Raw genomic sequence first — 27615 nt, 5'->3', positions numbered from 1 at the left:
ATCAAACTCATTCAAAGAGCCAAACTTTTTGTCTACTTGGAAGGGATTTTGTATCGCAAAAGCTTCGGTGGGAATCTCCTGAGATGCTTGGCCGAGCATGAAATTCCCTTAGTCTTGAAAGAAATGCATGAAGGTGAATACCAAGGAAAGAAGAAATTATTTCTCCAAATTCATGAGAAATATTATTGGCCAACCATGGAAGTCGACGCAGCTGCCTACGTTCGAAGATGTCATCAATGCCAAGTTCATGGTAACCTCATACACACTCCTTGTCTTCCATTACATTTTGTGAGCAGTCCATGGCCTTCTACAACTGGGGACTGGATATCATAGGAAAGATCAATCCAGCATCTTCAACGCAGCATGAATACATCAACAGAGTATTTCACCAAATGGGTCGAAGCTATCCCTATTCGAAGCACCACTGGAGTCACGATCGCATCTTTCATCAAAGAGTTCATCATATGCATATTCGGCGTGCCTAAACATATCATCACGGATAATGGAACTCCTTTCGCCAACAAACATGTTGCAGAATTGCTCGAGGATTACGGAATCAAACAGATCTTCTCCACACCATATTATCCCCAAGGAAACGGGCAGGCGGAGAGTACCAACAAAACCTTGATCCGGATTCTCAGTCGAACAGTTCATGATAATCCACGAACGTGGCATGAGGAATTGCCCATGGCTTTGTGGGCCTACCGAACCGCACCAAGAAGCTCAATCGGTACCTCACCATACTCTCTCGTCTACGACGCTGATGCCATTCTCCCAGCCGAAATCAAGGTTCCCTCCGCAAGAATTGCAGCGGCCAGTGAGGTACAATGGGATGAAGCAGAAGTCTCAGATTCAAGAATTGCTGAATTGGACATGCTCGATTCAAGAAGAAATAAGGTGGAAAAATACGTACAAACCTACAAACAAAGGGTTTCCAAGGCCTACGACAAACTGGTAAGACCTCAAACATTTCAAGTAGGAGATTTGGTTCTGAAAACAGCAAAGCATATCCAGCAAGACATGTCCGCTCCCAAGTTCTCTCATAAATGGGAAGGGCCTTATGTAGTCATACAGGCGGTATCCAACGGATATTACAAAATCTTAGCTGTTGATGGAGGAATCGAAGGGAACATCATCAATGGCAAGTGGCTCAAAGCGTATTATGCTTTAGCGGTCATTAAAGTGCTAAATTTCTCAATGTAATTTTTATTTTCTCCAAAAGAGTATGCAATATGCTCATTCGTTCAAAAAAAAATAATCATGAATTCCACCAGAAAATTTCAATCATCTACTTTATTCAGAACAAAATCTCAAACCTACACAAAAAATCTTTCTCTCAAACGCTCATTCAGAGCAAACCATCCAACAATGAATAATCCTTACTAAAGGCTGTTTCAAGTATCTTTTGGAAGTTTTCATTCTTCAATCTCAAATCCTGGACGGCTTTCTCAACTCTTGCCGATTCCAGAGCAAGTGTCTTCTCCTCTTCTATGATGTCGTACCTAGTAGAGATCATATTTGCAACGGCAGTCGCCTTATCAACCTTAATGATTTCGAGTCGACGACGGAGCCAGCTTATGTTGAATCGCAAGACTTCACAATTCGAGATCATATCATCCCATCTGTGAAACTCTTCATTCTTGACATCTTGCAGCCTTATCTTGTCCATTTCATCAATAACGGGCAATAATCCAGCGATTGTGGTCAGTAAGGTCTGCGGAAAACCTCTCCACACTTCGGTAGTAGCAATATGTCCGTACCTTCTCCAGATTTTGGTGTAAAGAGATGCATAGCATTTGGGGACGATGAGACCACCAACCAGTTGATTTTATGGGCAAACAGTGATCATGGGGGTATCGAATGGGAGTCCAGTCGTTGGGTATTCACGAACAGAAACCCTGGGATCATCATTTACGGAGTTCTTCGAGTTCTCAGCATGAAGAACGCCATCACTGTTAGCTGCAGCCGCGGACTTTCCATTCTTCTTCTTCGTGGCTTCGAAAATAATGTGAACGTCAACCTGCAATGATGAAACATTCAGAAAACCTGGACAATGCTCGGTCAAGAGAGATTTTCAGTTGAAGACTTACAGACGTCCCAGTCACATCTTCACGAGCAGACTTATAACGCGCAGGAGCCCTGACAGTCCGCTTAGGTCTCAGACGGGATTCATTCCCCTGATTGCCCTACAATGGATCACTTTCTTTGATCGGGATTGATTTCTGATTACATGAAAAATAGTGGAAAACATGCTATACTTACCCGAATGGGCGTCCCAGGCTCATACTTTGTCGAAGATTCATTTCGAGAAGAAGCGCTACCACCAGGCATGTTGCTGGGAGGTATGATTATGATCAAAATTTCTTCTGATAGTGCACAGTAGAAGAAGATGTGTTGTATAAGTATCAAACCCTAAGTGTTGAAAGTCAAGATATAGATACTTATCCCATAACGGGAGATAAAGTCAGTTTCGGTTTCTACTGAAACCCTAAATCTCGAATCAGACACGCGGAGATATGAGAGAAGCATGACAATACCGGGGACTGAATATAGTCAACATTGCAGCTAGGGATTGATGACCTAGCAGGTCACGTGTCTCCCTAGCTAGCTCATATGATCATATTTTGTGGATCATCACTGCCTACATGGACCTTGGGTCATCTTTTTCAGCGTGAAGAAATTTGGCGTAAGGGATTATTGTTCAAAAAATGATCTCTAAAGAAACATCCTAACAAGCCAAGATTTCAAATAACTAGAAAGTATCTACTTCAACGGAAAAGAAATCATGCCAGAAAGATTCATGAGCAAGATCAGTCAGACTCGTCGGAGTCGTCAGATTTGTCAAAATTATCATATTCATCATTATCGTCTTTCGCGGAATCCTCTTCGAGTTCTTCATCAGAATCATTATCAGGGCTATTGATGAAGTCTGGATGAATATCGAGTTCATAATCATCCCAGTAATCTTCCTCCTCGCGCTCAGCCTCATGGTCGACTTGAACCAACTTCTCAATTTCTCTCGTACGTCGGTCTGATTTGATTTTGCGCTCTGATGGCACCCACACGGGTTCGTCCTCCTAAGCATCCGAGTCTGAAGCTGCACCCTCAACGCGGGATTGAAGCCTTTCCTCAGCTGCCAATATCCGACTCTGGATTCGATCTCTTCGTCGTTGACGATCAACTAACATGTCATTCTCAGCTTTCCTTTTCAAGAGTTCCTCTTGAGTTACTCTACGGTTGTTAGGAGGAATGTTGCATTTCATTTCTGCAGAATAGTCCCTCTTGGCGCAAAATTCTGCTGCAGGAATCTTCATCTCTGGAACCTTGGAATCCTCGTCTGAAAAGATGGAGGAATACTCATAATTAAAATCACTGTTGCTACTGGAAGTTACCATTGTCTGGAACCAGAAGCATGGGATTACAGATATGCTAATACTGGATTCATGGCAAAAATGGTAATCCTCAACTCTTACCTATTTACGATTTCACGAACTTAGTGATAACGACGTAAGACCCCAAAACTTGCTTGTTCTTTCAAACCTGCAAAGTCGAGCATAATACATATTATTCAAGAGTCAACACTGACTTTTCGAGAAACTATGAATGATTCACATAACTTTCCATGTGAACATTCGCTGATTTTTACGTGTACATACACTATAAAATCACTAACCTCATATATACACTATGAATTCATCAACTCATGAATTGTTTGCTTTCAACAATTTTCATAAATCAAAACTTAATAAAACGTGAATAATTCACGTGTCTTTTAATTTTTTTTTCGTGAGTTGATAACTCACGTAAATATAAAAAAAAAAACTTTTTTGCTCAATCAAGCATCCGCCTATGAAACAAGGGTTTTTTCTATTTTTGTAAAAGACTACATATTTCAAACAAAATGTCGAAAGTTCATAAACAAATTTCATCATGAACTCCAGGTCTTTTCAAAATTCCTTTAACCTTAAGGATTATTATTTATTACTTTTTACGAACAAACCTACGTTCCTAAAAGTATTTGCAAAGTTCATGCTTCCAAAAACAAACTTGGGTTTTCATGAAACCTAATAAACTAAACTTTTGCTATTGCAACTAGACCATGTCTATTCAAAATTTTATGTATCTCTTTCATATTAGGGATTTTTTGTTCGTTCCTTCAACTAACGAACAAACGGGCATATACATACGTTTTCTAAAAATCCTTCATAAATCCTACGCATGCATGAAACTAGGGGATTTCTCGTTTTGTGAACAACTCATGAATCATAAAACTAACAGCGAAAAAAAAAATCGCACAGACTTATATGCGGGCGCCCGCCGGAATTCTGCCGGATGGTCGGACGACGGTGCAGGAGCTGTCGTGAACTTTCCTCCTCCCTGATACTGCTACTCGCGTGAAGTTGGTGATGAAGCTTTGTCGACCAAAAATAAAATAAAATTTAGGGTTACTCCCTTTTATATTAAATTTATTACCAAAACCTAATAAATCATGGATTTCCTTTTATGGGCTCGAGCCCATGAATCCTAAACTGACCATAACTAGGCTTCTAAACACTCAAATCAGCAGTGCCTCATCTCTCCACGCTTACGATATGACACTCTATCTTGCTATCAGGGTCCTTATCTGTGCATTTGCTCGTACATGACACCATTGGAGCAAATCGAGGATTCTGAGGCACACCTTTGTAGATTGAGTTCAACCACCGATCTCATCGATTGAAAATCACCATTTAATGCATTACTGTGAAATATGAATGTTCCCCACTAAGCAGGGGACTTAATGTTGATGGTGGATTTTCAACAAAGGGCAAAACCGTAAAATCATGAGGCATGTTTTCGACACGGCTTTCATACATGCAACGATTCATATTTTACGAAGCCATTATGAGTATGTTTTCGAAAATCCTCCACTAGCTGAGCGTTTCGATCCCTAGCATTTTGTCATGACCTATGTGCAGAAAAAGGTATTTGGGCGGTTCTCTGTAGATTGAGAGCTTAACGCCTTCAGGACGTCGGTGACACTCACTGTTCCCTGACTGCGGGAGAGAGACCCACCTCCACATAGAAGAATAGTTGGGCAGCGTATGCCTTCAGGACGTCGGCGACACTCACCGTTCCCTGATTATGTGGAGAGACCGTGTATAGATTCAGGCGGTTCTCCATAGATTGAGAGCACTAATGCCTTCAGGTCGTAAACAACATAGTGACTCCCTGACTATGCACCATTCAGAATAGATGTGACGCTTTAACTGGCTAACATCTTTTCTGCAATAGGTTAATTCTGCTGTGACATTCACTACTGAACTCCCAGAATAATCTATTATTGCTCCCATTCCATGGTTGAATCCACGGCCTGATCCCATGGAATGGCAATAACAATTGCTCCGATTCTATGATCTAATCCAAGACTTGATCTCATAGAATGGCAATAAAACAACTGTACTATCTCGTTACTCCGATTTCATGATCGAATCCACAGTTGATCTCATGAAATGGTGATAGATAATTTTAATTACTCCGATTCTATGGTCGAATCTACAATCCCATAGGGTGGTAATGCATGTTTTATTATTCCAAATTCGTAGTCGAATCCACAACTGATCCTATGAATTAATAATAAACAACTATTCATTTTTATTACTCAGTTTCATGAATTATTCTCCACTGAATTTCATAAATTAGTAATAAATACTCAACAACCAGGCATCTGGACCATCACTGAGTAAGCCCCACAAAGATGGTGCGAGTGTAATCGACAATGATGCACGACTGAGCACCCGGATGCATGAACGAGCGTCCAAAAATATGAAATAATGAGGAATCCTTCGCAGAACAGGAGAAAACAATAAATAATAATAAAATAATAAGAGGCGCTCAGGGTGGGCCCACCATCCGGCCGGCCGGCCGTGCCCTAGCCTTGGTCGGTCCATGCCTCTCCCATTATTTTCTTTATTCTTTGTTATTTCATGAACTCATGGAAACTCCTTGGTTTTAGCAACTTTCCTTCTTTTTGCAAAACTCGTGAATTCTCCATAACTTCGTGGATTCACGAAAAATATTATAAAATAAGGAAAGGTGTGCGGAACCGGGCAACCCAGCCCGTCGGCCAGGCCCGAGCCGTGGTCGGTCCCACACCTCACAATCCTTAGCTTTTTATGATTATTATTCCCTTATCTCATGAAACTCATTCGTTTCAACAAAAACTCGTGGATTCTCCATAACTTCAAGGATTATCCATAACTTCAAGGATTCATGAAAAATAATAAAATAGAAAAAGGTATGCGGGACCGACGACCTAGCCGGCCGGCCATGCCCTAGTCGTGGTCGGCCCCACTCCTTGCAATCCCTAATCTTTCGTAATTATTATTTTCCTCAATTCATGAAACTCATGGGATTTGAGCAAAATTCATGATTTCTTCATATTTTCTCAAACATTACTCAAATCACGAAAAACCAAAAGCCAAGATAGTCACACGACTAGCTAGCCTCTCACGACAATTTTAAATATTAAAACACTTTATTTTGAAAATATTGATGAATTGATCATACATGCTCATTCCAACAAAAAATCGAGAATTCTCAGTCAAGATGAAACTCTTCTGAAAATTCACGATGTTGCTCGAACGCGCATCAGAAAATACTGAAACTCTCAGTATGGAAACATGGACACCACCGCAACACGTGTATGCCTTCATGACCGACCAAAGTCATTCCTAGGGCTTGCACAAAGCCGGTCCCACATGTTTTCATAATTATGACCTAATTTTCTCAATTGCTCATACAGGCCCAAACTCTCTCCAACCAAATGGGGAATCCTTCAAATGGCCAACAACTGGTCCCGTGATCACCAAGAATTGGTCCCATGCTCTCTTGGTCGGTTCTTATCTCTCATCTCTAGCTTTTATCATCTAATGATAAATCCAACAATATTTCAATAAATGATGAAACCGACATTTAATCATCGTTCTTCCACCAACCCTCAAACTGATTGAGAACCCTGGTGCGTGCTCACTCGAGAACTGGGAACCACATGGACGCTAATCATTCCATGATGTCGGTCCCTCTTCACTCATAACCAATTTTCAGCAATTCACCAATTGTTGAAGGATTGGTCAAAAATTAGGGTTTCGAACAAACGCTCCACGAATCACCATTCTGAGCAAGTTCAAACACAAAATTATGTTGATTCAGCAATCAACATCCAAATTAATAATATTCGTTAATTCACCAATATTTTTGATTAGTATTTTATTGGGTCGCGACACCATTAAATAATTCATCGAATTGAGCAATACTTGCTCAGTTGCTCGAATATTGATCCAACCATCAATATTCTGTAACTCGTCAGTAGTTTGTCGAATTGAGAAACACTTGCTCAATTGCACGTCAAATTACCAATATTCAGTATTTTGTTGAATTGAGCAATACTTGCTCAGTTGCTCATCAAACTCTTAATATTCAGCAATTCGTCGAGTTGAACAATACTTTCTCAGTCGCTCTGGTCAGTAATTCATTGAAATCTCAGAGAACTACACGTTCAATCCATGAATCGCTGAGCATTCACCACTTATGCTCGATTCAAAAAACCTAGACCCATTGTCTAATTAGTCAACAACTGACTAAATAATACACATCTGCCTTGCAGACTCCATGATTCGTGAGAAATCAACCACGTCACAAATTGGGGATATCACTTAGGATTTTGGTCTGGCGGTCTGCGGCACATGGATTCATCCACAACGAGAAATGTGCGTAAGTCGTGTAAACGGTTGAAGGAGTTAGCAAAGTAGTGGGTGCACGATCAGTCAAGTCTCCACACGACGTGGAACTGACTTTACCACGATCTCCCACTTTCCCACGATCTCACTCAAGAAACCGTCACACTTACAGGGATCAGTGGTACATCATTCTTGCAATATAAATAAGTCTAAATCGAGGACATCGGGGGAGGATCGATTATCATCGTCATCTGTCAACAACTCGATAAAACTTATTCACAAAACTCAACTTCATCAGTTCATTAATATTGCAGAAACCTTCAATACACCCACAATCCTCGATCATCATTGATCCCACACAATTCTCAGCTTCCCTCCTACAGATCAACCCATCTCCCTCTTTGCGACCGAATTTACTCTGGAACGGCCATTGTCTTGGTTTAGGCCGGAGTCCTACAGATTGATTTCCCGAATCTAAGCACCCCTTTTACAGCGGTGCATCTGTGTGAGGTTCAGCAGTTTGCTCGGTCGAGGAGTCTCGACAGCACGCTCGACTCTCCACTTTCCTAGAAAACCAACAAACCGTTTTTCCCCATCCACAGGTATTTGTACCTTTTACACCTACTAACCATGTGAATTATATTTTCAGGTGTGTTTAAATTATTTCTACGAGATAATTAACATTTGATTAATTCTCTAAAAACACTAGACTTATTTGATCACATGTTTGTGACTCAGGATTAATGTCTTACGTGTTCATGAAAATGGAGATTAAGGTTTTAAGTTCAACCTGGGTATTTTCGGCTAACCATGTTGAACATAGTCTTTGTACACGGTTCGGTTACGGTTTTACCTAACCAGAGTGTATATCTTGTTTATGTAAATCATATTCAAAGATTCATCTAACAGTGGATATTTTTTGCTTGGTTCTAAAGCTATCTTATCTTAAACCTAAAGCAACCTATGCTTTGAATTTCCATAAAAGGGGAACTTCGATCAACTTGGATCTTTGAATCCCAACACTACCTTTTGGTGTGTCCTAGTTGTATCTAGATTTGTCCTCTTCCTAACTCTTTTAGGGTTTAGCGACTACAAGGTCTTCATAGGGATTCGTGAAGCCAGGTCCAGTTATTTTTCCTTGATAACTCGTGTATCCTGATCTTGATTGATTATTAAGATACTCACTCGATCAAGATTGATATAAATCATCAAAGTTCTCTTCGTCTCAAATTTTGTTGATTCCACAGGTTTTATACATGTGAGGTGAATAATAATCTAAGGTGCACTTCGGGTTGCATAAGTCAAGATTTTTAGGTTATCTAGACTTTGTCTATTGATGTCGGTTTCCACACCTTTGATCAAAATATTTGATTGTAAAAGGAAATCATATATATACTTAATCTGTGGGAGGAAGATTTGGTTTAAAATCTTCAATTGAGTTGAAAAAACTCTTAGTTGGTGTGGCGTCAGCTAAGGCAATCAATTGCGCGGAGTCCTGCTGGGATTCAAGAGGCATAAGGAGTGCGACTGTACCTTAATTGGTGGGATATTTTTTAGGGCTCAACTACATTCCAGTCCGAAGTTAATTGGTAGTAGGCTAGTGTCTATAGCGGCTTAATACAGTTTGGTATTCAATCTGGACTAGGTCCCGGTTTTTTTTTACATTTGCGGTTTCCTCGTTGACAAAACTTCTGGTGTTTGTGTTATTTCTTTTTCTGCATTATATTGTTTATCTTTATAATCGAAATATCACAGGTTGTGTGTTGATCAATCATAGTAGATATCCGACCTAGTTTGTTGGATACGTGACCGGTTGTCAAGCCGTCAAAAATAATTCACTTCCTTACTCAACTACAATAATGTAGAAAGTGGTAGGAAAGAGTTCGTATCCACAGAGAGGCAATTGTTGTTATGCAAATTTCAGTTTCTTAGGTAACCAAGGGGGGATTTTGTTTAAACAAATAAAATAAAATAGAATAAAGCAAAGTAAATAAGTGGAAATATCAATAAGGAGAGGATATTGGTCATGGGATAGTATCATTCACAAGCATGCATTTTTCATCATTGAATAGAATTGATAATTTAATCTCTTATTTTATTAAAAGTCCTAGAATACTTTGATCGCAAGAATATCCCGCTAATTCCCTAATTTCATCACAACCACATTAAAAAGACGCTTATGTAAATTCTTTTCAAAAAGCAACCCAAAGTGTAAAAGCACAATTGAATTTAACTCCCTAAAAGCTTTAAGATTTGTGGAATAAGACTCATCAAGGCAAAAAAACGTGTAAAAGCACTAATTCGTTTTAACCAAGGTTATGATTCATATGTGGGTAGTAGGATGTATCACTACAAGCACCACTCACAATTATGCTACCAAAAATCAGGGACAAACAACTTTTTCGTATTGAAAACCCTAATATAGCTATAGAGTTGAAAGAAAATCGGATTGATTCCGGACTCAACCAATAAAACAGTCAAATCATATATAATTATAAACCACGAATCAAAAACAATAAAATCGAGACAAAACTAATTCATTGAATCAAATCACATGCATTGAGAAATCAACTTTTATCCCATAACCAATTGTGTATTTAGTTACTCATAATAGAGGAGTTCATAATCAATAAAATAATTAAGAAGAAGAAAATAAAGCAAACCCTAGAAGTAGTTCTCTCCAAAGCTCCAAGAAGAATAATAATAAACATGATCATCCAAATAGTTGTAGGAGTCTTCTTTTATATCCCTTTGCCTTCCAAAATTAGGCCCAATCTTCAAAGTCCGTTAGATGAAAATCCGCGTGGTCCAAAAGTTATAAAAACTCGTGTAGAAACTTTGTCAATTCGGGCCCGGAAAAGTAGCCGAAATTTGCCGGAAAAGTCCTCAGTGACCGGCAAAGTCCGCCCAGTCACCGGTTAAACGGGTCAACTCGGTCAGTCAACTGAGTCAACTCGGCCAGTCAACTCAGTCAAGGTCAGAATCAAACCGGGTCAGGGGAGTCAGCTCGTCTAGTCAGCTTCTTACTGTCAGGCCAGAACTGTCATGCCTGAGCTGTCAGAACTGATGTACAACCATGATGGCAGGCTATCTTGTCAGGCCATCTGTGCTGTCAAACCATCTGTGTTGCACAATCATTGTGCTTCTGTTCCAGCCATGATGGTTGTGCTTTCCTGCACATACAATTCTCACTTAATCACCAGCTTCCAGTTCATATTTCCTAGCTGCAGTTTCATAACCATCTCCATATCTTCATTGCAACATCAATTACAATTGAAATAACCCATTTACAGATTCATAGCACTCACCACAACTCAGTCTTGCCTCAGCTTCAGTTGCAACATCACTGTAACCCTATTTCAGCTCTAGCCTCATTGAAGCATCAACACAAAACTGCACCTGCAACTGCACACTCATTCCACCATTCACAATGCAACTCAATTCTTCCCCAGATTCATCTCAAGTTCCAGTTCAGGCTCTTCATCTGTAGTAACAACATCTCAGCCTTGCAATCTTCCATTCTAGCCATATTTGCCAACTGACCAACACCTGCAATGAGTAGCAGCATCAACATCTCACCTACACTTTGTTCAGCACTAACCAGCTCAGGACATAACTCAAAGTCACTGCACCATGACCATTGCATTCTCTATAGCTCATTGCCTCCATAACCAAACACAGTTGCAACTTCAGTAACTCAACACCTTAGCAGAAACACCAACAGAAACTCACCCTGTAACAGCAACAGCATCAGCAGCATCTGCATTTGCAACCATTGCAGCAACACTAGTTCACCATTAGTTGCAGCTCAACTTAAATCCAATTCATCTACTACACCACCATCTGTAGTAGCTCATATTGATGGTACCTGCAATACCAAGTTCAGCTCCAGAAACTTGAGCCATCCCAGCACATACCAACTGCAGCCTAAAATTCTCCATTTGCTCCTTCTCAGCTGCTGAGCACTAACCACCAATTCAAGCCTTCTCACTCTGCTCTTGGACAACAGCACCACCACCTGCAGTTCAAACCCAGTAGCTGCACCACTTCAACCTTAGCAACCCTAATCAACACCTCCTGAACCATTTCCTCCACCAACAACAGTTCTAAATCGATCTGAAATTTCGTTCTTCTCTGCTACAACATACCCCATGTCTTCTCAATCTGAACCACTTTCCATTCTTCAAACACCACAGAACCCTAACTCACCTTCTCAATCAAAACCAATTCATACCCAAAGTCGACCACCATCTTCACTGTCAATCACCACCAGGAGAACCCTAACCTGTCATACATCTAAGTATGTAATCAACAACAACTTCAATTCATCTGCTGTTGTTGAATCTTCAGAATGAGAAAAACCCATCTGCAATTTATCTTCTCATTTGAACTCAGAGAGCAACAACAAAACCCTAAGTTTCTTCAACTCGATTTCTTCCCGATTCACCAACATCTCATCAATATTATTCTGCAATTCGATTACACCTTTCTTCTTGCTGATTCAACACGACAGCATCACCAATTTCTTCTCAATCTCACTGAGTTTATCTGATTTTCCCTAATGGAGATGCTTTCTCTCGGGTTCATACAGGGAGGAGGAGAAATAAATGATGAGAAATGATTTTCTCTAACTTCTAGGGCTGTGTAAGAAATGTTGTGGATATAGCCACCCCAGCACCTGAGATAAGGGTTACCCATATGGCTACCCTATATATCCACCCATGTAACATAGATAAGGGGTACAACCTCAAATAGTTTGGCCTGTCAGTTATGGGAAACTGACAGTCCATTCTTCCCCTTCTTCGCCGCATAACCTTGGCTAGCTCCAGCCACCACTCGCCTGTGAATTGACGATTCTGCCCTTATGCTCCAAAAGAGTGCTTTATTCCTTCTTTTGCTCCGAATGACTCCCAAGTACCTAAATACTCAAAAGCAAACATAAGATACATAATTTACAAGAAAAATAGGAAAGAAAGCATAAATACTAGATATAAAATTAGGTGTTTTAGATACCTATCAATACGCTTGATTGATTCATGGATATTGGTATTTGGTACCGTCCAAGTCATCTCTTTGTGATTAGGTTCACAGATTTGTTTCTGTAAATGTTCTAATTGCAAGAGAAGGAGAGAGAGATAACTCTATATATTATTCCTTGATTGAGTTTAACTCTCGGAGTTGTATTGAGTTTGTCCATACATATTGCCTAAGAAAAAAGTAGTGATGTATTTTAGTTATTATATTGTGGAGCAATAATAGCCAAATTTGACAGTTTGATTATGCCATTAGAGCTGCTCTTAAAATTATGTTGTGTTAATGTTTCTTAAGTTGGTTCGTATAATTATGAAAACAAGTTGAAGACCATTCGAAGAGGGATAACTTGAAATTGTTCCTTTTAATGTATCCTCTGCCACCACACTGTCCAGTGCCAATGACAATGAAACTACATCGGATAATCTTTAATTATATACATTATCCATGTCTAGCATCATAAATCCAATAGTACCAGCACTGCCAGTGATGGATAATAATATCTCAAAGGAGATTGATTTTTTAGTCAGGATCTTCGTGTATAAGTTTCATCTCATCCTCAATAAATTTTAATGACCAAATCCTCCACCAATACTGTCACCACTTAGCCACTGCGGTTATCCGGCAGTATGGGATTTTCATTTTTTCAATTTTCATTCAAACCTTTTTCATTTTTTTCCCCACCAATAATATGTTTGTAACTTAGTAATGCTATTACAAATCTTAACTGGAATCTTAAAGCAGTTCATTTGATAAGCATATCAGGAAGTTGAGACATTTTTAATCATGATGGTTTTCCCGGCTGTATTTAGGTTTGTTTCTTTCCAGTTGAGCAATTTATTCTTCATTTTTTGAACCAAAGGCTCAAAAATTCAAATTTTGATATATTGGTGAATATGGGTGACCCTAAATACTTATCATTTAAGGGGATGAAATTAATACCTATAATTTGTTTTACTCTCTGTAGTATGTTTCAGTTTTGGGATGAAAAAAACACCTGATGTGTTCAAATTGATTGATTGCCCCGAAGACACTCCAAAAGTCGGTAAAAGGTTTAGCAAGATTGTGACAAGTTTTGTCATTTACCTTGCAGAACAACAAACAGTCATATGCGAAGAGTAAAGGGCTAATGGCAGGATCCTAGTGAACTATTTTTATTTCTTTTATTAAGGTAGAATATTTCAGCATCTGTTATTTTTCGATATAATTCCTTCATACAAAACAGAAACAAGTACGAGGAGATTATATTTTCTTGACACAAACCTCTCAAAGGTTTAAAGAATTCAATTGGAGATCCATAAAAAAGATCGAAAACATAGTTTTATATATACACTGATGAACTAGGTTACGCCATTTATTGTTAGAGCCCATTTGTTCGTAGTATGCATTATAAAATTCCATTTGACACGGTCAAATGCTGTGGAATGTAAATTTTGATTCTCATAAACCCCTTTTTAGATTCTGAATTTTTAATTTTATGTACCAGTTTTTCCTATGGTAATGTTTTCATATGTATGCCTTCCCGGAATGAAAGCAGTATCGGAAATTATCTTTCCTAGTAAGCCTTTCATCCTACTTGCCATTATTTTATATGTTGTGTTTGCATTGGATACCGTTTTGAATTCTAATGGTACATTAGGGTTAAAGGTCTTAGGAATTTAGGTGATGAAAGAGGCATTCATATTTCTGTTTCAAAGAGAGTTTGGACCATTTTAACTATGCTAAGCATGTACAATTTATCTCCCTATTTTGCTGGAAAAAATTGGGTGGAAATTCCTGGGCTTTTGTCAGATTCCATAAAGAAGATTACTTTTTTTATCTCATTTTCTATATGGATACTACAAAAAACATCATTATCCATTTGAGTTATATAATTAGGAATGTGGGATCCCATCAATTACATCTTGTTCGATTTCCAGATTGGATCATATCAATCACATCTTTGTCGATTTCCATGGTTAACCGAAGTAGCCATCTTAGTAAATCATTGTTTTCATCTCTTAAATTTTCTACTCTGGTTCTTTGATATCTTTATTTAGATTTGTTGTGATTTTTTATTTTGTATTTCTTTAGTCTTTGATATGGTCTTTCCAAAATCTCTCCTTACTTAGGCCAAGCACTATGGTGCCCTTTATTCCTTCTCTATTCCTCATATGTAGGTAAAAACTCAAAAACCATATCCTATGGTCTCATGTATCCCTACATAAGTAAGGACATCCCTTCCCTACTACTCAAACTGGATCACATCTGATCCAGGTGGTAGGGAAGAGAAATAACACGGAAACTCAGTTTCCGTGTAAAATTGTGCTTTATGAAAACTCAGTTTTCACGGTTTTACACTAACACTTCTCTTTTTTACTTTTTTTTTTTTTACTAAAACTCTCTTTTTTTTACCTTTTTATCTCCTTATTTTTTCTATTAATTATCTTTTAACCTATACAATTTACCTAACGTGAAAAAACTTGAGTAAAAAAAAGCAACGGGAACTGAGTTTCTATTTTGCACTATTCATAAGGAAACTCAATTTCCGTGTCATGTAGGGAAGGGATAAAAGCAGACCATAGTGAGGTTTCCTTGTGACCCATATCTTTTCCTTACATTCAAGGGGATAGGGAAGGGATAACCCCTCCTATAGTGCTTGGCCTTACAACTTATAAATTCTTTTCTTAATTTGGAAGAAAGTAGCTTTATCTTGGTAATTGTCTTTTGCTTATCTTTTCAAGGGTTTTTTTTTTTTTTTTTTTTTATCTTTGATAGTTTCAATATTTGTTTTTATATTTCTTTCTTATTGGTAACCACTTGTTAACTTAATATATTTAAAACTTAAAGAATCTGGATCAATAACTTTTGACACATTGTTGTACATTTATCTTTTTCAAGCAGCAGACTTATTTAATCATGCATGGCTGCTAATTTGGTACTCCCTATTAGCAATGTTGCAATAAAAGCAACAAAGGCAAAGCCCTTAGATCAGTTCCTATGGGATGAACAAACATGGAAAATGGATGTTCAAACCAACTAATCGGTTGGTTTGAACATCGAGTTGAAGGAACAACCGCATGTCTTAGTGCATGACGGGCGTCATCGTCACTGACGCTGGCGCTCAAATAAAAAACGCCAGCGACCGAACCCCGGACGCGCGGTATTTTCTATGTCGCCCGCGTCATTCATGACGACGCCAACGTCTAACCTAATGTTCCCAACGGCTGCATCTGAACGGCTGGGAAATCTTGTGATCCAACAACTACATTTTCTAAAATCTATAAATACAACTCATTTCAACTCCAAATTCACACATTCTACACATTCTTCATTCTCAAAGCAACTACAAAAATGCCTCCCAGAATTTGAGTTAGAGCTGTTAGATTCACTCAACAAAAGGATTTAGCTATTTGTAGAGCCTTTGTTTTTCACAAACAAGATGCTGTCATGCGTAATGTAGTTGAACCGACGATTACTTTCTGGGAGAAATTTTACCGAACATTCACTGCTGAACCGGGGAATATCTATGGGCGTGATTCTAACGTATTGCATCATCGTTTTAGTTAGTATGAATGTATTGGACTTCATGGTTTTACTGTTTGAGAATCACAATAATAGGCGCAACGGTGAAGCCGAACATGAATTGGAACCCAGAACTCTAGCGATGTGGCCAGTAACTCACGGGGGTCGTACTTTCGACTTCCATGCTTGTTCCAACATTCTTAGGGTGCTCAACAGATACAATCCCCTACTGTTTCAGAATTAGGATGCCTATGTAGTACTTGTTTTAATCTAATGTATTTCTTTTGTTTTCATGTATGATGTTGTTGTTCAATGCAGTACGTTTTTATTTATGATATTAATATTGATGGTGCAATTTTTAATCCAGGAAAAATTTAAATTACTGACGTACAAATGTGAAGATAATCGTAATAACATAATACCATAGTGAATCGATTTGTCCCACAACTTCAATCAGCCCACTCCACCAAACAACACCTGGGACATTCCCAGAAATGCTTTCCACATGTGTCTTCTTCAGAAGAAGTCCGCAAATGCGTAAAAGTCCTGCAACCGGGCTTTGAGCATGAACTGATTCTCCGTGGACAGTGTTTGTATTCGTGATTTCCATATCCACAATGCTTGCAGTGTAATAACTCCTTCTTCATTTTGGCCTTAAGTTTGAAGTTTTTGCAGAGTGTTGCAATCCTTTCTTCTTGTTATTTTTTAATCTTCATAACATCATCTAGCATATGTGGTTCCTCTGGACAATTGGCATCTTGACATTGCAAATACCTGAGCTTTTTCGGTTGTGATTCAATCACCATTCTGATGCGTGAACAACCTTCCCGCGGACACTTTGATACATCCAAGGACATTGCATAAGACTGTGGTTATCCATGAAACATAATGGACAAACCTCTTTTGCTTTGATGCATAATATTTGCTTTGCTTTGCCTTTAGAAAACATGGTGGATGATGGGAAAGAAATCGGTTGGTAGTGGCGTATTTATAATAAAAGTGGTCGGGTAATTCAAACGGGCGCTCAAAGGAAACTCGCGGGCGCTCAAAGGAAAGTCGCGGGCGATTTTCCTACAAACGCCAGCGACTAAATTTCCAACTTTCTCTCTCAACCTATAAATTCCCTTGCGCTCCCATCTCCAAAATCACATTTTCTTCTCCTTCTTCTTTTTTCCTAAATCTCTCCACCTTTACAGAAATGTCTGTTAGAAATCGTGGTCCCAAGTTTACTGAGGAAGAGGATCTAACTATATGCAAAGCATATTTCTTTCATAGGTTAATCACTGGTGTCCTTTATGAACACAATAGTATACGTAATTTTTGGGATAACGTTTTCTCAATGTTTGTCTCACTGATGGGAAACCCAGGTAACCGAGATGCTCGTTTTCAATCTATTAGTAATGTACTACAGCCATTTTTTGCTCTTGCAATGGAAATTGACCGAGAAAAGTTCGCCGGTGTAACTGAAGATGAAGTGATCCATACAACTATTAAAAATTGGGAGGATGCTCACGATGAACCTTTTCCTTACGAAGGGTGTTTTAGAATTCTAAAAGATGGTCCATCTCAAGCACATCGTTACTGCACTCGAATGCCGCTCCCAGTCTTTACAATGGAAGAAGATATTACTCTTGTTAGATGTTGGTTACATCGTATGATGAGACCAATGAACCATGACCATTTTTGGGAAAGATTTTTGGGACATTTTGTAGCATCGCGGAACGAAACCATAAGAAACAGTAAAAGCCTAGAACTAAGAATTGCTTTCATCACTAAGGAAGTCAAATATTATACATAAGTTTTATGGATGGTTCACCGCAGCAATTCTGAACTTTCCGACGAAGAACTGGTGAGTATCTTATTCCTTTGTCATTTGTCCTCATGTACTCAACTGCATCATAAATATCTGAACTTGTTGTTTGTTTCACAGAAAACCATCGCTCAGACCAAGTTTACTGAAGAAAGCGGAAGATAGTTTAAGCATTTTGAATGTTACGAACTCTACAAAGAGAATGTTGTTGGATTTAATGTAGTTTGATTTTTTTTTTTAATTAAAATGTAGTTTGATGTTATTATTGTGGTTTATTAAAATATAATTTGATGTTATTTGAAAGTTTGAATTATAATAAATTTTGCTTAATCTTAAGTGGAAATCTATTTTCATTCATTGATGCTAATTCTTTTACGAGATATAAACGTAAGCAATAATAAAACGTACTAAAAACTACTTCAATAAAAATAGAGTACAAGTTTTGGCCTCCTGTTTATCTTCATTTGACGTATCTTCCATTAAACGCGCTCTTTCACAGTTTCGCCTTTGTTTTTGAATTTTTTGTTGTTAACTTTCAAAACTGGAACTCTTCCTTGCCTTTTAGTGGAACATTTTCTAGGAGCAACTTCTAAAACTTGCACTTCCCTCTTACAATTTTCAATCTTCTTAAAATTCTTACATATCTTAGAAACAACGGCTTCCAATTTTGCATCGCAAAAAAGTGTGATCGCTTTTTCAGCCATTTTAGAAGAGAAAATTCAAGAGAAGTGAATTTGGTGTGAGTGAATTGTCTGAAAATGGTGGTAATTTAAAGAAGTAAAAAGTGAATTCCGAAATTTTAAAAACTACCCGTTGGCGTTCACCTACAAAACGCCAGCGATATTCTTGGTGACGCCGCGCTCGTCATTTCAGCGCCAGCGTTCAACTTTCGGACCCTGCGCTTGGCCTACTGATGACAGCATTTTTCTCCGTGTCGCGCGCTTATTTTTCTGACGCCCACTACTTTTCCATAGTGAAAAACTTAGTTTGACCATCCACCTGGCTGAACAAAGTATTGGATTCGTTCATTCCCATAGGAAATGCTCTTAAACTCAATAATTACTTCCTAGCTGAATATCTAATTGATACCTATGGGGAATGTGGTGCTTGATCTATGGATCCAAAAGATAGTTTAATTGAACAAGTTGTTAGATTTATCGATCTTGCTAACTTGACTCTTAGTTCAAGTGGCTTCTTACCTGTTTGTTAATATGGGATATAGAGCTTCACCTTAATTACTAGGCTCATTTGTGCGGGTGTTCTTTTTTCACAAAATTGGTCAAAAAGACCAAAACATAAATTTCCTAGGTGAAATAGATTCTTAGCTTTAGATACTGTTTATATAGCCAAAAAACAGAAAAATACTGTTCATTTTGCCAAAATGGATATTTCACCCAGAATCTTTTTTATTTATTAACCTGAAGAGACAAATATGTCCCTATCTTCTACAAATATTTACTAGGTTGGGTTAGTAAAGGTTGGAATAAAAAACAGAGTACTCTGCAATCTCAGAAGAAAAAACAGAGTACTCTGTTTCATGAGTTAGAGAAAAAAAACACCAACTTCTACTTGAACTCGATCTCTGCAAAAAAGAAAATATGAAGTAACATAAAACAGAGTTCCAACTTCTTCTGCTTCTTCTACTCCTTCCTCTGGAAGAGCAAAAATTGAAAAAAAAAAACAGAGCAAAAACAGAGTAAAAACAGAGCGAAAAACAGAGCAAAAAAACAGAGCAAATTCAACCATTTGCAAAATGTCTAACAATTCTTTTATGGACGTTAGCATAAACACAAACACTAGACTTATGACAACAGATATTCTGACCAGACACCAAGCTAATATTGCTAAATGGATTTCACCCGCACACCACCTTATATCCCTTCTGAAACAGACATAATATTTTTGAATGAATTCTCTTATTCACTTTAAAGTACACGGTTTGCAAACAGAAATTATATTAAACTTAACGAAGCCACAACCAAACTGGCCAACAAAAGGGATTGCATGGTTGTTGCAACAGAAGGGATTCCAACAGGTATAGTTTCACAACGTACAGTAGGATTTATTTTTGCGAGTATCAAATCATTATAGTGGCAGAAAAACAAGAAAGACAAAACTAACCTTCTTGAAAATTTGAACTTTTCCGAGGTCGGCTATCTTAGCTTCTGCTGTAGCTACTCCTAGTAGAGAATAGAGATAAAATACAACTTCAGCTTTGTTTGCTTCCTTAAAACGAATCTCCAAGCCATGTTCATAAGTTAAGATTATGGACTTTGAACTCCAGACCATGCCTGCTGGTATTCTAAATCTCTAGCGTCAATGGCATCCCTGCATAACCAGAAAATATCACGCTCAAACAAACATATCACACTTCTGAAACCCATATTTGCACTTGACCAATCACTAACAAAGAAACTGCAACAGGGTTAAGGCATCAATCAACCTTAATGTATGAATTATGAAGATCATCACAAAAGATATTCACCAAGTACATGCTCTTTTCTATAAGACATAAACAACATAAATACTAAAAAAGTCAAATGAAAGAAAAAATATTCCACCAAGACTTTGTAATGTGAAAACAACGGTTTGTTATACAACTTATACCGAGAATTAAGGAAGATAAGAGTATAGAAAGTCAGTCAATAAAACATGATGAAATTGGTTTCATCCCAGCCTAAATATCGATGAAACCAAATTTAAAACAGGATGTAACTGGTTTCATCCAAGTTTAAACATGGGTGAAAACAAATTCAAAAAATTTTAAAACATGATGAAACTGGTTTCATCCCAGCCTAAATATCGACGAAACCAAATTCAACCAAATTTAAAACATGATGTAACTAGTTTCATCCTAGTTTAAAATGGGTGAAATCAAATTCGACCCAATTTAGTATATGATGAAACAGTGAGTGATACCTAGTTCAAAAATCATAGTTTCATCCTACCTATAGATGAAACCGGTTTCATCCTAGTTTAAAATGGGTGAAAGCAAATTCGACCCAATCCAGTTTCATCCTTGTTTAAAGTGAGTGCTACCTAGTTCAAAATTCATAGTTTCATCCTACCTATAGATGGAACCGGTTTCATCCTAGTTTAAAATGGGTGAAAGCAAATTCAACCCAATTTAGTATAGTATGAAACCAGTTGCATCCTAGTTTAAACTGGGTTTCATCCTTGTTTAAAGTGAGTGAAAACAGAGCAAAAATATCATACCCAAGAGATGTTGATAGTAGAGTCAACATTTTTTCCATGCATTCCATCCTTTGGTTCTTTACATCTATCTCTGTGGTTAGTCTATACACAAGATTCTGCAGTCTCTTTACCTCTTCATGTAAACAGGTTGCCATCAAACTCGAATCAGCGACAATCTATACGACAAACAAGAACAATGAGACGAAAATTAAGTTACCCATCAAATGAAACTAACAAATAAGAAAAATCACAAGTAATGAGATTTCAATGTTGGTATTGCCAATTCAAATTTTAAATTGGATTAAAACAACCAATAAAGTTCTGATTCTAGTTTTTAATTGGATTCAATATGAAACAATCAATACAGTCCCATTCCAATTTTTATATTTGATTCACATATAACAATAAAATGGATCGATCTAGCAATCCAGACTGATTGGGATTGAAAACAATACAAAAATATCTGTGAGTTTCAAATTAAGAGATGAAAAGTGTTCTAGACTATGAATCCAATCAAAGTTTATACCTTTTTGAGCAATTGGTGAAGAAATCTAAAGGAGTCGCCTTTTGGAATGTTTTGAGAGATGTAGAGAAGGCTGCAAATCCAAATTGACATTCAGAAAACCAGTGATATAGATCGGAGAAGATGAATTTCGATCAAAGGAGGAACCTTTATGAGGAAGGTGGTGGTGTTGGCTGTAGTTTCTGTAGATGCTGATGGCGGTGGTAGTAGTATTTTCGATGGGTGCGGTGGTGGAGGAAGGTGGTGATGTTGTTTGTAGTTTGTCGTAGATGCTGATGGTGGTGGTTGTAGTATTGTCGATGGTGGTGGTGGAAGATGCGGTTATAGTTGATGATGGTGGTGGTGGAGAAAGGGAAGATCGACAGCAACAGAAGAAAGCAATGGAAACTGGTGAAGAAATCAGATCTGGTTTCTCGAGAGCTCGTATCTATGAAGAAGACGAGGAGAAACGAGGGCAGTAACGTCTTTCCTCATTAAAAGATTCTTTTTGGTCATTTGACCCAGACTGAAATCTTACCCGTCCATTTGACCCAGAAAACACTCAATTTTAACTATATAGCCCATTTTCTGTTCTTTTTTTTTCCTTTCAAATTTTCTGAAGCAATTATGAATTATGCGTGGCTTTAAGTGCATTTGAATCCTATCCAATTTTATGCACATACTTGTCTTATATTCTGACTTTGATTCTTCGCTGACTTTCTAAGCAAATGTCGGTTGTCTTTTTTTTATATAAAACAAGAGTTCCGGCAGCGCTCAATATGATCATTTTGGGTGATATGTCAGTGTGATACAAGTGCCAAGCTTTTGGAAAGAAGCATATCACGACACTCTTAATACTCTGGCACGACATGACGCGTCTGTGACGCTCCGATTTGAGGCGCGTGCTGTGTCGGCCCACTTTACTTCATATGCCGGTAGGTAGGCGTAGGACTCTTCTTTTTATAAAAAGAGAAGGGAAATTAGAAGAAAAAAAGTGGAAGCAATCTATTACTGACCATATTCATATGGCTTCAACGCAGTGGAGAGACTCAAAACTTCATGGTTGTGAAGAAGCTGATAGAAAATCTACCCAAAAGACCAGCAGAGATTTGCTATCATCCATACCAAAACAAAAGGCATGGATGCGTTCAGATCATATCTATCAATACCAGAACTTCTGGTACGGTGCTGCAGAGCTACAAGGTGTCATAAGTATGCAAAGAAACTTCAAAGCTCTCGATACGGATCTCATCGTTGCGACGTATCCTAAATGTGGCACAACTTGGTTGAAAGCCCTGTCTTTCGCGATCATTAACAGGTATCATTTCAATACGGCAACCTCGAAACAACACCACCCTCTTCTCACAAACAATCCACATTTACTTCTTCCTTTTCTGGATCATGTTTACTCAGCTGACCGGAACCCGGATTTAACGTGTTTCTCTGTTAACAACCGGCTTTTGGCAACTCATTTTCCTCTTGCACCTTTGCTTGAGTCCATCAAGGACTCGAACTGTAAGTTAATTTACATATGTAGAGATCCAAAGGATACTTTTGTTTCGTTCTGGCATTTCATCGCCAAGATTAGAACCAAGAATCTGGAAAATATTTCACTAGAAGAATTTTGCAAGCAGTTTTGTGATGGTGTTGTTGAATACGGATCCTTTTGGGATCATGCTGTAGGGTATTGGAAAATGAGCTTGCAGTTTCCTGAAAGAGTTTTGTTCTTAAAATATGAGGAATTGAAGAAGGAACCTAACCTTCATGTGATCAAGTTAGCTGAGTTCTTGGGTTACCCGTTTTCGGCCGAGGAAGAAAGTGGGGGAGTAGTTGAGGAATTATTGGAGCTGTGTAGTTTCGATCATTTGAGCAATTTAGAAGTGAATAAGAATGGGAAATTGCCATCGCTAGAGATTGGATGTAATACATTTTTCCGGCGAGGAGAAGTCGGAGACCATGTCAATTACTTGACACCGGCAATGATAGAGCGATTAGATAAGATCACTGAAGAGAAGTTTCTTGGTTATGGTCTGAAGCTCGGATAATGCTTGTGTTAGTGTGTGGATGTGTTCTCTTACTGTTTGTTAGGGTCATATTTTCATGTATGGCAACTAGTGCCGGTACTTGTTGTAAAAGTATCCGAAAGGACAATGGAGATTCTTTATTGACAATCCATCTTTGTACTCGAAATATTTTCCGAAACGTTGTTCAAAAGCCACTTTATCTAGCTAGGTAAATTCTTGTGCGACATTTTTACCAATTGTAGAATCATTACTGTTTTTCTCTCAGTCCTTGGCTAGTAGCCTAGGACATCAATCCTGCTACGTGAACAGCCGCCCCATAGCTGAATGACAGCGATGATGATATGGCACATATATGTAGGAAAGAGACAACTTTGTATCTCCGCCACGTCACATAACTTAAATAGAAAATAAATTAGAGACTTCTTAATTTTATATAGATTTTTGAGACAAACTTTCAGAATTTCATAATTTGAAAACAAAATTATGATGTTTCCCTTCTTCTGTTTTTTTGAGCGAAAGTAGCAAGCAAGTGTCAGTGAAAAGACTAATTTTTTAAGATGTTAATTTAACACAAAATCAAAACACCCATCAAGTAAGAACCATGAATCAGGTACAAAAGCTGAAACAAAAAGTATTCAATTCATCAAATTGGTTAAATATGTTAATCGATCATGTTCATAAGCAAGTTAATCGTTCTGAATGGGTTTTTTGTTTTAAATAAAAGCTTAATTAAAGTAGTTTTGTCTTATTGTAGGTACACATTTCGTCTTTCGCCACGTGTCCATAAAGACACACGTGGAGGACATGCGGCTGAGAACATCAAGATATGATATCACACGTGGACAGCCAAGAGACGCGTCTTATCAAGATAGCGACGCCACCCACCAGATTCAACGGTAGGGGATCGAGGAAGACGGAAACACTAGAGCACTGCGAAGCACTGAAGGATAACCCGGGATTCACTTTATCCTATCCCCATAAAGATCTAAGATTTACGGCTGGGGATAGTCAGACTGACGCAGACAAGACAGGGGCAGAGGACAGCTTTCTACCGCGGACAAACATCTCAACTACCCGCATTAAATACCCTCAAACAGCATACGTGTCAGTCAGCCTGTGGAGGAAGCGCAGATAGCGCTAAATATTCAAACGGAACACGCAGAGAGAATCAAGAACATGTAGACCTCTGCGTAAGCGGCACAAGACACAAGAGGATAAGGTTACAACGGGCTTCAGAAGTGGACCCCACGTAACCACCCTATAAATACCCCTCTCTCCCAAGTGAGAAGGGGGGGGGGGGGAACATTGAGAAGAGAAGAGGACAGAGACAGAAATAGAGAGTGTAAGTGAGGTTCCTCCTGCTACGCAGGCTTATATTAGTCTCAAAGTCATTCGACTATTTCGGTAATCCCCACCATATAATAAAAAACCCAATCTCGGATACAGGGATCTGAGTGAGAATCATATAAGTTAATCGTTTCGTTTATGTTCATACATCCATACTTTATATATTCAATTCGTTACTTATAGCATATCATGTTCGTACATTTTATACTTCGTCCATTATTTATCTTATTGTATGAGCTAAGGACAATGATTGTAATTGATGAGACGAGGAAGAGTATTAGAACTCTGAGTCAAGGATTCGACATAACCAATCCGTTCCCTTCAGGCGCAACCTATTTATTGTATTGCCATGAGTATGCACGCATTGTTTGTGAATACTCAGATGACTTTGATCTGCGTGTTCACAATCTGGCGCTGGAAACAGGGACTTTCATCCCGGTAAAAGATTTATCTTCTCCTGTGACTTGTTTCAGACTTCGTTTTTTGAAAATAACGATGTATGGAACACTACGGTTTTTTCCGTTCATGATTTCAAAAACCAAAATTATGAGCAGATCCGCGTTCATCTATATAGATCTGTTTTTTCATGCATTTTCTAAGTTTTCACGACCTTGAAAATCAAAACTTCGAACGGATCTGCAGTCGTCTACATAGATGGATGCCTTTCGTATCTTCAAGATATTACACCTTTGAGAACTCAAAACGCTAATAGATATCACGTGGGACCCATTGTCTTCGTGATTTTTCTCTCTTTTTCAGGGAAATATTAAAAGATGAAGAAAAGAAAAGATATCGGGAAGGCAAAAGCTTCGTCAAAAGAGATGCCAAGGACGACCCCAGTGGTAACTAGGAGTAAGCAGAGAGGTGAAAAGTTGAAGGCAGCAGATAGGGCGCAGGATAAGGCGGAAAGCACGGCCCCCATCAATGCCAACATCATCGCAGCAAACGCAGTAAATTCCGCGGCAGCCAAAGCAGGAGCTTCAAGAGCTGGCGGATCCAAGGTTGGAGCTCCCAGAATAACCAACGCTCAACTACAGGAACATCAGGAAGTCGTAGCAGAGTCAGGAATACAACAACCCCTCTATGGGATGCCCTTAACCAACGAACAGAACATACCTTTCCCGACCAAGGAACCGCTTCTAATAGCAGGTCAACCCTCACAACAACCGTCGGGGTCCCGGGGTGCACGGTTAGATCCACCAGAGCCAATAATACAGATCGTGGATGAGGAACAAACCATAGCCGTCGATGAGCGATTGCGGGCAGGAACACCAAATCAAGGGTCAAATCATTCCGCTCAGATGATGGCCGAGCTAGCAGAATTAAGGAAGAAACAGAAGGCATACGCAGATGATGTGGCGATATTTGCACAAGAGAACCAAACACTCAAGGAAAAAATCATTTACAACGCAGAGGTAGAAAACCAACGCGACGAAGCTAACTCCAAGGATGTAGCACCCAATCAAGATAGAAGAATGGTGATCGCAAACAACCCGATTCCATTGAACCGAAGAGGAGCAAGGAGCGGCCAAAGATCAGACCCTGAGTACAATCCCGAGACTCGGAATACTACGACGGTACCACCCTCCTAAGAGCGAAATCTACCATTCGTGAAGAGCACCAGATCGCAATGGAAAATCTGCGTGCTGAAATGCTGGCAGAAATCAAGGAGCTAAAAACTAGGCAGGGAGGCGTAAGACTAGAGCAAGTGATGAAGGAAGCAAACACTACCCCGCTGACGCCACACTTGGCCAGGGCTTCCATACCGCAGAAATGTTCGGTTCCTGCTTTTGATTGCTATGACGGGTCAGCTGATCCTGAGGCAGATACTTCCCATCAAGTCTAAAAGGGTCCGCGTTATCATGGTTCGATAACCTGCCGTCAAACTCAATCGATTCCTACGACCAACTCACAGAAAAATTTCTAGCAACATACATGTACAACAAGGTTGTCAATACCGGCATGGACAAGCTATTCTCACTGGAGATGAATTACAAAGAGACCATCAGAAAATATACTGATAGATGGCACAAGATTTTCCAAGCTATTGGCAACGTAGATCCTGTGGTTAGTATCAACTGCTACAAATGGGGGATGGGCAGGATGAGTCCTTTGTTTGTGGATATCCACGGGACCATCCCTACCACCGAAGGAGATCTCCGGATAATCATAGAAAAGCATGCAAGGTTAGAAGAAATTCAGCGTGAAAATCCCAGAGCTCATACTCAACGTCCCACACGCACAAATTCCATGGATCAAGCCAGCGGGTCCAAAAGAGGAATCACAGAAGAGCATCCCAACGCAGAAAGGAAAGAACGAAGGGATGATAGACGAAGAGATGATCGAAAATTTGAAGATCAAGTCTATACCAAGATGAATATCAGTTATTCGCGCATCCTGAGAGAGATCAAAGGGAGGGAGAACTTCGATTGGCCATGGTCCAAGGGAAAGCAGCCTCCTAGATCAGAAAAATCCAAGGAATAC

At 38.9% G+C, this 27615-nt stretch overlaps 3 protein-coding genes across 3 annotated transcripts; 1 reads left to right on the top strand and 2 right to left on the bottom strand.

The window, feature by feature from the left end:
- Positions 1 to 1399: 1399 nt before the first annotated feature.
- On the bottom strand, positions 1400 to 2354 carry LOC113353846. Its single transcript, XM_026597323.1, has 3 exons — positions 2263 to 2354; positions 2091 to 2186; positions 1400 to 2020 (listed from the first exon to the last, which is right to left on the bottom strand). Exons 1-3 carry the CDS (start codon positions 2329 to 2331, stop codon positions 1829 to 1831), a joined length of 357 nt encoding a protein of 118 aa, XP_026453108.1. The 5' UTR covers positions 2332 to 2354; the 3' UTR covers positions 1400 to 1828.
- Positions 2355 to 20139: 17785 nt separating this feature from the next.
- Positions 20140 to 22299, bottom strand: LOC113353845. The gene is made up of 3 exons (XM_026597322.1): positions 21785 to 22299; positions 21280 to 21434; positions 20140 to 20391 (listed from the first exon to the last, which is right to left on the bottom strand). The coding sequence occupies exons 1-3, from the start codon at positions 21872 to 21874 to the stop codon at positions 20328 to 20330; spliced, it is 309 nt and encodes a 102-aa protein (XP_026453107.1). The 5' UTR covers positions 21875 to 22299; the 3' UTR covers positions 20140 to 20327.
- A 486-nt stretch (positions 22300 to 22785) lies between these two features.
- LOC113351827 (cytosolic sulfotransferase 6-like) lies at positions 22786 to 23805 on the top strand. The gene has a single exon (XM_026595753.1). The coding sequence runs from the start codon at positions 22786 to 22788 to the stop codon at positions 23803 to 23805; it is 1020 nt and encodes a 339-aa protein (XP_026451538.1).
- Positions 23806 to 27615: the final 3810 nt, after the last annotated feature.

This window comes from Papaver somniferum, chromosome 2 (assembly GCF_003573695.1).
Source record: "Papaver somniferum cultivar HN1 chromosome 2, ASM357369v1, whole genome shotgun sequence".
Classification (NCBI taxonomy): domain Eukaryota; kingdom Viridiplantae; phylum Streptophyta; class Magnoliopsida; order Ranunculales; family Papaveraceae; genus Papaver; species Papaver somniferum.
The sequence above is the reverse complement of the archived record's forward strand: the minus strand, read 5'-3'. Positions and strand labels throughout refer to the sequence as shown.

What these genes read in the sequence shown, in the direction of transcription:
- LOC113353846 (XM_026597323.1), bottom strand. Translation starts at nt 2,331, where the DNA reads ATGCCTGGTGGTAGCGCTTCTTCTCGAAATGAATCTTCGACAAAGTAT. An exon ending in AGCCTGGGACGCCCATTCGG is followed by an intron (nt 2,187 to 2,262) that starts GTAAGTATAGCA and finishes GATCCATTGTAG; the next exon opens with GGCAATCAGGGGAATGAATC. An exon ending in AAGATGTGACTGGGACGTCT is followed by an intron (nt 2,021 to 2,090) that starts GTAAGTCTTCAA and finishes TCATCATTGCAG; the next exon opens with GTTGACGTTCACATTATTTT.
- LOC113353845 (XM_026597322.1), bottom strand. Translation starts at nt 21,874, where the DNA reads ATGTCAATTTGGATTTGCAGCCTTCTCTACATCTCTCAAAACATTCCA. An exon ending in TTCACCAATTGCTCAAAAAG is followed by an intron (nt 21,435 to 21,784) that starts GTATAAACTTTG and finishes TTTGTCGTATAG; the next exon opens with ATTGTCGCTGATTCGAGTTT. An exon ending in CTACTATCAACATCTCTTGG is followed by an intron (nt 20,392 to 21,279) that starts GTATGATATTTT and finishes CTGGTTATGCAG; the next exon opens with GGATGCCATTGACGCTAGAG.
- LOC113351827 (XM_026595753.1), top strand. Translation starts at nt 22,786, where the DNA reads ATGGCTTCAACGCAGTGGAGAGACTCAAAACTTCATGGTTGTGAAGAA.